This window comes from Psittacula echo (genome assembly GCF_963264785.1).
Source record: "Psittacula echo genome assembly, chromosome: 9".
In the NCBI taxonomy this organism is placed as follows: domain Eukaryota; kingdom Metazoa; phylum Chordata; class Aves; order Psittaciformes; family Psittacidae; genus Psittacula; species Psittacula echo.
In genome coordinates this window covers 2,114,735-2,125,295 of record NC_137745.1, presented here as the reverse complement: position 1 = coordinate 2,125,295, position 10,561 = coordinate 2,114,735, and the positions used below count along the sequence as shown (strand labels likewise).

Sequence of the window (10,561 nt, the reverse complement as noted above, 5' to 3'; positions counted from 1 at the left end):
CTGCACGTAGTATCTTTGTTAGTCATTCCAGCACTCCTTTAGAAGGTTTCCTTACCTTGTAGCTGCATTTTTACTGCTACCTTGGCGGGCTATGATGCAAACCTCTACCTCTACATGCAAAGTGACCTGTTGCAATAACCACTAGAGTGGATGTAGCAAGAAGCTTTCCTAGACCACAACACTTGGAAGTACACACACATACTTGCAAAGTCTGTGCAATCACAGCAGGGTTTATTTTACATGGAAGGGTAACACAGCACTTACTTTGAGGGAGGAGGAGACAGGCACAATGCCTCGGACTGCAAGACATCCTCAGCATTCATGCTCCAGTGCACCAGACAGGTCTTACTGAAGGTGCAGTCACAGAGAGACGGTCAGGGAGCACATTTCTCTTTGCTGAAAGATTTACACATGATTGCACACACGGCGTGTGTGGCCATAGGCCCCCAGCAGAAAGCTCAACGTGCTAAGCTATGCTGTGGGTCACTGTAAGTCAGTGGCTGGGTGTGAAAGCTCCCCTGCAATCTGGGAGAGCACCTTAGGCTGAAGCCAGATATTCAAAACCTCCAAGTGCAGCAGGCCACAGAGTTAAGGCCAGACAGGGTGTAAGAAGCCATGGGTAGGAGCTGTAAGTGTGCTGTAAGTATGAGAATGAACCTGCTTTCCTGAGCTGATACTGGGAAATGGAAGCTGAAGATCTGAGGCTGGAGCTCTCCCTGACCCCCATTTCTCCTTTGGCAGTCATTTGGAAGCTCACGTAACTGCAGAGGTGACTCAGACTTTTCAGAACAGAACTTTAAGCTTACATGGAAAGTCTGCAGAGCCTCCCAAGGGTGGTTATTCACCCCTGGACAGTGTAGCTGCACAAATCCCAACCCAAGCCCATAGAGGTCAGGTTTTGACTAGCTGCTCTTCATCCTGCCTTCACTTCTAGGGGGTACCAGATATTGATGCAATGTTCACACATGCTGAGGCAGAGGAGCCTGCAGATTTCATCAGTTTATCTGCCTGCTCAACTCCTTAGCACTTGTGTGGGCTCTGCTATGAGAAATCAATGATCAATTCCCATCGCTTCCAATAGGAGCAAGCTAGAAACAAAATAAAGCACAACAGTAGCCTTTTAAGCAAGCTTTTAGCCAGCTCCCTGAGGATGCAGTCAGACACACTGCCTATGCCAGATCAGCTTCAAAGCTGTTAGCTGAGAGGGCTCAGAGCAGCCACAGCCTGAGCTAATAAAAATGCATCTTCCACAGCCGAGCTCAAACTTCTGCCTACTCCTAACTGCAGGAGGACGCTTTTCCAAGTGCGTCCTTCTGCTTTTGAGCATTGGGCAGGACTTTCAAGGACGGATGCAGATCAAGCCCTGCACATCCCATTCACTTTGTTCAGGAACTCTTGTAGAGACCATCAAAGTGACTCTTGGAAAACCGTGGACTTCTGTGCAAGGAGCCCAGTGTAGATTGACATCCAGTTCCAGCCCTGCTACACGTGCTGAGCAAGGCACTTGGTTTTATTGTGTGCCGCTGATCCCTTCTTTACTATCTGTATATCTTTGCTATTGAGTTGTTCAGGAATTGCTTCTTACTTTGGATTTGCACTGTGCTTAGCTGAAGGGGCTTTTGATGGAAGCCAGGGATTTAGGATGCTAGCTCACAGCACACTGTGCTACAAGAAAAGAAGTTTGCATATGACGAAATGGCAGAGTGAACCGATCTGATGAAAGGGTCTTAAGTCATTAATTCAAGCCATGCAAAATTAAGAAACATTTTAGCAATAACAGAAGCTGTGTTAAGGCCTTATCAATTTCAAAGAACTCTTTCTTAATTGTCTTCACAATATTGCTCCTTTTGGCTATTGTTGTAAAGGGGTATAAGGAAATTTATGCTTTCAGAGTCACCAGTGGCTCCCAAACAAGATTTTCAGGGGTCTGCCTTGTTTTCTCTACTTTAGTAATGGGAAAGCCTTCCAGGGATTTTCATTCCATCTTTTCACCCCAGAAAAGGGGCATCAGCTGATTTTCTGAAGCTTTCAGAGATCATCTACCTAGAGAAGAAAAGGGACTGAGCAACACTAGGGACACATCATCAATATGAAGCTGTGATACATGCATGGATAAGGCTACCAGATTAAGTCCTCATTTTGATCCAGGCTGCTTGGTCAAGATCTGCTTCCTCAGAGGACACAAGCCAGGGGAGGTTTGCCCTCCTCATCCATCCCTGTGCTCCCATATCCCATCTCTGGGAGCTTTGATGGGCACCTTATGGGGGCAGCCATCCTCACAGCACAGGTTCACCAGTCCCTCAGTGCAAGGTTTGTGGGAGAGATGTGTCTATGACCAAGCAAATGGCTGCTTGTGGGTTCTGTCACTTCTTGCCACAGGTTTGGTACTGCTGTCCTTGCACTCACTATCAGAGCAAGGGACTTGGTTGATATGAGGTTTTACTTGTAGGAGGCCCATTTGTGAACATTTAGCCATGTCCTGACTGAGGCCAAACCCCATGGGGCAGCACCTTACCTGCTGAGCCTCATTTCAAACCCCGCAGCATCCATTTGCATTTCATCTCTCAGCTCCATCCAATATAGCACAAAGACACAACCCGTCTTTCTCAAAACAAACGGCTGCCGGCCTCCTGCTGCCTTTCCTTTGCACCAAAATCCATTACAAAGCATCCTCTTAGCTTCTGGGAGCACTGAGAGCCTTTTTATGTCAAGAAGTTAGATCTTGTTACTCAGCTGGCATTAATTTCCCTCATTTAACACCAATGCTTTTGATCCCTTCCTCTTAAAAAAAATTATGCACCAAAGCTAAATCATTCTTGTCTTCTCCTTTCCAGACAAGGAAGAAGAGACAATGAAAAGGGTTGCAATGTTCCGCTGGCTCACTCATCTCTCTTGGTAGAGGCTTGTTAAATTCTTACAGATGACATTCTATTCCTGGGGGAAGAGACTGCTTTTTGTGCACCAAAGGGGTGTCATTGGGCTAAATGTTAGCTCTGAGCTGGGATCTCATAGGTAGGAATTGAAACAAAGATTAGGATGGTGAACATTTAATACTGAGGCTCTGGCACTCACCAAGCCCATGGCTGGGTGGCCAATTATCACTCAGCTCCAATACAAACACATTATTGGCCACCCTTATTCCTCACCATCATTAGTCTGGGCCATTCTTAGCTTATCTGGTTTGTCCTCTTCACAGTCTGATGAACCAACAGGCTCAGCTGACTGACATGTTTAACTAAGTCAGCCCCTCAGTGCTGGTGCAATCACAGCACTGCCAAAGCAACACTGCAAATGCTGGACCTGAAATTCCTCCCATAGTGATCCCTCAATGAAAAGGTGAGCTGGAAGAGGAAATAAACACACATAAATACTTCTCTCAGGAGGGTCAGTGACGGGTTGCAAATCATACAGGATGAAGTCATTATTTACTGAATGCTGTAACAGATTTGTGGTCGCTACCAATTGTGGTTTCACCATCCCTGGTATCACTCTCTCAGGGCTGGGGTAACAGCTGGGAAGCTGACTGGCCATGATGTGAGTGCTGTGCCCTGAAGAGAGATGGAGCTGCATGTTTTTGAGGCAGTTTCCCCATCATTTCCGCGCAATGGGGTGGGAGATGATGGAGAGGTCTGGGAGAGCACAGGCTGCCTTTCCCCAGCATTAAGCTGGGCTGGGGGCTGCACCCTGATGCTACCTGGTGTTGAGGCCTCAGGGCCCACTGAGATGCAGTCAGCACACCATCCCAGAGCATGTACATGAAGCCCTTAGCACCAACATTTCACTCCATGGATCATTTGTATAGAGGAGTGAGATCAGCCAGGTCCGGACAAGACTTTATTCCATATAAAGAGATCAGAACAGAGTATCCAGGCATTCAGTGTTACCTCTGCTTGTGCTTCTCGCCTGCTTCCCTTATGAAGCACCAAGCCCTTTCTTCTCCTAAAGCACTGCTCATTTTGTGGTTTTCATGTTTCTGATCTGCTGCAGCAGGTCAGACATTAGAGTGAGGCTGACTAACAAGATCATGAAGTCTTCAAAATCAATTTTGTTCTCCGGCTCCTCATCCAGGGCAGAAATGATTTCCTGGTATTTTGGTTTGTTTTCTTGGCCCTATGGAGGATTTTAAATGGGAAAAAATGAAGAAAAAAAAATTATTAAGAAGTTCCTTTTGTATTGCATCATACAGAAAGACACCTATAGAAAAGTCTGTGTATTTTCCTATATTCCCATTCAGGTTTTTGTGCCCACATTCATATTAGTTTTTCTAAAGGTATCCCAAGAAACTCGGACAGAACTATTATCGTAATCAGTGAGGAGAAAAACCGGTCGCAGAATACATCTTTAAAGACACCTCGTCATGGCTGAAAATCTGGCAGGGATGATGCTGCAGCAGGTAACTGCTGGGAAAAATGGAGTCCTGTGTCTTGATGAAACCAACCCACCCTCCTACCTTCACATTCAAGACATTTCTCATATATATACTGCAAACACCTCAGAAACTGTTGATTTTACAGGCGTAACTTCCATAGCTTCTATTCTCTGCCCTGTTAGACATTATTGTTGAAATGGAAGGGATTATTGACAGTATATATCATGCCTGTTATTCGTATTTCTTTATACATAAAAGAAACAAAAAAGCTACAGGATTTATTTTTTAGCTTAATAATCTTCAAAACATCACAAACTCCAGATTTGATTGGCTATTGAAATTTTCACATCATTTTCCATAAGGAACCTATTTTCTAACCAGCTGCCAAGTCCCCCTTCCCAACCAGTCACACTATTTTGTTATTCTTGGAAGCAAAGGTATTGCCAAGAATGTCCTAAACAGCTCATTTACTGAGTTGAGCTCTTTTTACTAGTCCTGCATTGTTTTTCCTACCACCTTGAACGCTGCCAGGGATGGAACGTTCACAACTTCTCTGGGCAGCCTGTTCCAGTGCCTCAGCACCCTCACAGGAAAGAACTTCTCCCTTATATCTAACCTGAGTACCGGTATAGCTGTTTCTCACCATACTCAGCTGCCATAAACACCCCGGGTGGGTGACTGATGGAGAGGTGCTTTCTGCTCCCTTATTCCCTGCAGTCCCACCAGTGACCACAGTGTTGCAGCTCTGCAGCACTGGGCTGGCTCTCCTGGTACCAGGCCAGTGCTCTGGCAAACTACCAAACACCTCATTAAATGCCATGGGATGACAGGACAAGGGGGAATGGCTTTAAACTAGAATAGGGTAGATTTAAATTAGATCTTAGGCAGAAGCTCTTCCCTGTGAGGGTGCGGAGGCGCTGGCACAGGGTGCCCAGAGAAGCTGTGGCTGCCCCATCCCTGGCAGTGTTCAAGGCCAGGTTGGACACAGGGGCTTGGAGCAAGCTGCTCCAGTGGAAGGGGTCCCTGCCCGTGGCAGGGGTTGGGACTGGATGAGCTTTAAGGTCCCTTCCAATCCAGACTACTCTGTGATTCTATGCTGGTTTCTTCTTTTCATAAATACAGTCTCTTGTCATCATCTGAGGTTTTTTGTTTTGTTTTTCTCCCAAAAATCCATATTTTCTTGTAAGAAAACCCCACAAACAAGCGCATCAACTGTAATTTATTGTGCCTCTCCTCCTTTAGCCCTGTGTTAGGCCCAGCATCAGCATAAAAGAGCTAATTCACTAGCAGTGTTTGTACTGAATCACTGAGGTTTCATTTGACATTGCCCCGTGGAGTGATGCCCAGGCGCAGAACAGAGCCTGAGGTGCCATGTCTGTACCCAAACCACCCAATCAGTGCCATCCCACCACCACCCTCTTGCCCACAGTTCCCCTCACCTGTATGAAACCCCCAAACTGGGTTTGCAGCAAGCTTTTGGTTTCACCTTTGCTGACCTTGCCCTCAGAGTCAGCAAAGTTGTTGTACACCAAAGCCACCGTAGCAAAAGCTTTCTCAAGGTCTGAGCCTTTTCCTAGAGCTGGGGGGGGGGAAGTTATCAGACTATCAGAAAAGGTGGCATTATAATTTAAAGGAATCTGTCAGAACCATCCTGAGTGTGGGGGAATCTGTGTAGTTTAATTAAAGTTAATGAGACTGAAGCTGTTTATACCCACAGAGGACCTGGTCCAGATTTTATTTGGAGCGGGACAGCAACACACCTCATGTCCCATGGAAACACACCCTGAGAGGAAGCTTTTGGGGCAGCAATGCAGGGTGACACATGAGACCCATCAGGTCTACTCTTACCCCTCTTATTTTGCGTCAGCTGAGGGTCTGCGTGGCCTCTGCACCCCTGCTAAATCACCAGATTTACTGGCCAAAGAGGACCTGAACCCAAAGAGGCAATGAATAGGTCCCCTTACCTTTTATTGATGCCAGCTGCTTGGCTATGGGTATGCTGGTAAGGAGAGAGAAGAAAGGCACAGTTATCACCTGGTGAATTGTGTGCATATATAGTTTCTCCATGAGTAAGCTTGCTCATTTCTGTTTTGTTTAATCCCCCAGAAACTCAGGGCTTCCCAGGGGAGACCAGCTTTTCTTCACAACTGAAAGGAAAATGGTCTTTACAAGCAGCACTCAGCATCACACAGCTCCTAATTCCTCACCTAAGCAAGGAGCCTGGAGTTGTTACTAAAGGTGCTTATTAAATGGTTTTCAGAGAGGGGCATTGCAACATCCTTTAAGCCATTTCTTTAGGACTTGAAAGAGCTTCCCAGTTTTAAGCCCGTCCCCAGGGAAGAACAGAGGGGTCCATCATACCCTGCCCACCAGTGCTCCCAGTTTGGAGCAGACATGTAGCTTTTATTTCCAGCAGGACTTACATCAGTGAGCAGCACCTCCCTGCTTCCTATTAAAACATAGAGTCTGCTTACTTTAGCTAAAGGGCCAGAAATACTTACAGAGCAGCCAACACACAGCAGAAGATTTTGCTTGTAACAGAAGCAAATACATCCAGATAATGAACTTCAAGTCAAATGGCAGATCACCTGAGATGCAAAGAGCAAAATGATGACTTACCGCTTGGACATGTCTGCTGCAGCCAAAGGGCCCTTTTTGGTGGGTGCAGGAGCTGGGTTATTGACCAAGCTCTGCTTTGTACTGGAGACGCTGGCTCTGCAGCCACACATCTCGAGGCCAGGGTGTTTGTGATCTCTAAGCAACTTGAGTAATAACAAGCAGGTGAATTCAAGCTCTACCCTGTGGAAGCTTGCAGCCCTGCCTTATCAATAATGGAAACACTATCTGGTGATCATGGAGCTGGTTAAACACATGGGTCTGAAGAAGCCCCTGTTGACAAGCAGCATGGCTTTGATTTGATGTGAGAATTTGACAGAAACAAGTCAAATTAATGGAACCTGAATCCTCTTAGATCTGTAGGGATGTAACTGCATCAGGAATAACTTAAGAACCTGAATCCATTGAGCTATACACATTATCATTTCAATGGGAAATGTTTCTAGTGTGGGCTAATGTAACTTGCCCAAAGCTATAAAGTGAGTTGTTCCAATAGATAGTCAGAAATCCCATTTCCTAACGCAGCATTTATCCCAGGTGAGCACACTCCTGCTCTAATATTTATTCCACAATGCAGAGCAAAGAGATTTGTTCTTTCTCTGAACCTCTTGCAAAGCAGCATCCAGCACAGAGCCTCTGCTTTGGTTTCTATGTGAGCGGATACTACCTGCTTCCAAAACCAGCACGGAGCCATATGGCAGAGCAGTCGCACGTTGAGGAACTGGAAGAGCTCTGATGAACTTTGTTATTTATTGGCATGGATATTGCTTTTAGAAAACACACATCTTGTCACACTGCCTGTCTCCATGCACGGAAACCCAGAGGTGTCTAGATGGGATAACTTGAACCTAAAAGACCAAGCAGCCCTTTTAATCCCAGGGTGGTCTGTTAATAGGTAGTGACTTCAACTGCCTCACCCAGCTTATCATTCCTGATGAAAGAATACAATGCTGATGCTAAAACTACCCAGGATGAGACTTTATGTAACAGGACGTACAAAGGAGACTGCAACAGATGGCCTGGAGAATTAAAATGTTTTCCTCAGTTAGTAGAAGCTAAATTACTGAAGACTAATGAATAAGGATGTTCACCACCTTACTGTTCCTGGATTTTAATTATCTTAAAAAGCATGGGAAAAGAGAACCTTTAATTTTCCATCTAAGAGTGTCATTACTCAAACAATTCAGAGCCTTTTTCTGAGAGGTTTAAGCTGTCTTAGATCTCTAGTGCATTCTTTAGGACTGGCTCATGAATAAAACAGAGCCTGTAATTGCAATGACGCAGCCAAAACACATATAATCAATGCTCATTATCCCATCAATTAACACACTAAAATTAAACAAGAATTCAGGCTTAGTAATATGCCATCAGCTAGCAAAAAAGAAAGAGAGAGAGTCTTGATATCATGTTGAAGTGATAATTCCCTTTCGCATCTGTTGAACCATACAAGGAGGCATGAAAAGCCTTACATCCCACTTAATCCGCAGGATGCTGGTGTTTGGTCTTAGCGTCCAAGGTAAAAATGAGAATGAGAAGCAGCCTCTGCTACATGTTTATCAGCCACCAGCAGTGCTGAGAGCTGGCTGCAAACCCAGCCCTCTGTGTTTTGGGCTCTTTCCACTGTACATCAGATTTCAGCACGCAGCCTTTTTAATCTAACCGACTCCTGAGAACCTGAGCTCTAAACCAGATGATTTGCTTTGCTTAGGTACTAACAAGTTCAAACAAGCCCAGGGTGCATTATCCCTCTAGGATACACTAATCAGCGTAGGCAGCAGTGTTAGTGCCTAACAGATAAAGGGTAACATAAGGATAAACCTTGCCTTTGCAGATGACCAGCTTCAAAGACGGCAAGATTTTGGCTGTATGTGTTGCTCAAGTATTCTGGTCAGCAAGGTGTGCAGGGAGCTAAGCCATCTGCTCTCTATCTATTTTTATACACACTATTTATGTTTGAAATATTCAGGTGCTTTTATTGGTCAATTTTTAGCATGCTTCACACATTAACAATATTGTCTGCCCCAAATAAGCGACCTGACACCTAAAACTGCAAAATCTTTACAGGCAGTTCACTTAAAATAATTGCCACTACAAAAAGCTTCAGCCCCTGCTTCACTTCTGGTATTTCCCCAGAGTTTTCTCACCCTTTTTAAAGTACTTTGTGCAATCCAGGAAGTCCTATGTTGCGAAACAGTGGTGTGTGATGGAGCCCTGGCTCCCTTAGAGATGACCCTACAGCACTGGGCAGGTGTGGGCATGCCCAGGGCAGGAGGCACAGAGACACAAGGGAATTCCTAAACCAGGAGTTCCAGTCACACCATTAACCGCCCAGACTTCATTCCTTCAGCTGACCCTTCAGCAAATGCAGAAGTGATGCTAACTTGCACGCAGGGAGGAAAAACACCTCCATCCCTGGCAGTGCTCAAGGCCAGGTTGAACGGGGCTTGGAGCAACCTGCTCTAGTAGAAGGTGTCCCTGCCCATGGGAGGGGCTTGGAACTGGATGAGTTTTAAGGTCCCTTACAACCAGAACCAGTCTGTGATTCTATGATGATTCTATGCATAGCTTGATTTCTTTGTGACCAGAATATGGTCATTTTGATCTTATGTGATATGTGTACTTTTTTCCAAAGAGCCAAGACTGAGAAGCCCCCCCCCATCATCTTAGACCAAAACAGAACTGGCTGTCACAGCCTAATACCACTTTCCTTTTGCTCCATCCCTTTGAAATCAATTCCTTAACATGGGAAAAGCCAGCAGAAGGAGCAGGTCTAATGCCCTCGCTGTGGCTGGTCTCAACACCAGCCACAACCTGTGATGCCCCTACTGGGGAAGGACCTTCTTCTCTTCTGCATGGTGGCATGCAAAGAGGAGACACAACCCAGCACAGGTCAGTGGAGGATTTAACCAGCTGTACCAGCTGTAGGGATTAATATCCCTGCTGCCTCAACAAGCACTCTGCTTTCCACAAATCTAAGTGAACAAATAGCCACTGTACCCCTCTGGTCACAGAGCCCAGCTGGCTCCTGCTCACCAGTCACTGGTTTACCCATGTTAACATACTGCCAAGCATCCTGAGGAGGAGGATAAATAAATTGGTCCAGGAGGATAAATAAAATCAAAGTGCTTCCTAGTCATTTGTTTCTCCATCACCATGCCTTTGGGGTGGATGCTGCTGCTGCTGCTTCCGTTCATGCTGGGGTAGCTTAAGTGATGATCTGTGTGTCCCAGGAATATTTTCCTCTTGGACATCACCATTTTATAAACAATATCTCTTCGTAGTCAATTTGATTTTGCCCAAGGGTGAAATCTGCACTAGTGCTTACCTGCCTCAGCCGGGCTGGGTGCAGTTTGGTGATTGATGCCTGATGATGAAGCTGGGACCAGCGCTTCTCTGGGTAATGCCAAATGCTGACATGCTCAATGGGTCTGTGCAGGGGTTGAGGGGAGGGAAAGGCCTGGCTGGGAGGCACGGATGGGTCAACCCATGTCCCCTTCCACACACATACGAGATAGTTCCGACTGACCTTTACCTCTGGAGTCATGAATGATTGAAATATGAATCCTATTGCTGAGA

General features: G+C 45.8%; 1 protein-coding gene across 1 annotated transcript; it reads right to left on the bottom strand.

The window, feature by feature from the left end:
* Window positions 1-3,951: 3,951 nt before the first annotated feature.
* Window positions 3,952-7,098, bottom strand: SNTN (sentan, cilia apical structure protein; the record flags this gene model as incomplete). Its single annotated transcript, XM_080625485.1, has 4 exons — window positions 3,952-4,110; window positions 5,809-5,948; window positions 6,334-6,368; window positions 6,989-7,098. 4 exons carry the CDS (start codon window positions 7,096-7,098, stop codon window positions 3,952-3,954), a joined length of 444 nt encoding a protein of 147 aa, XP_080481611.1.
* Window positions 7,099-10,561: the final 3,463 nt, after the last annotated feature.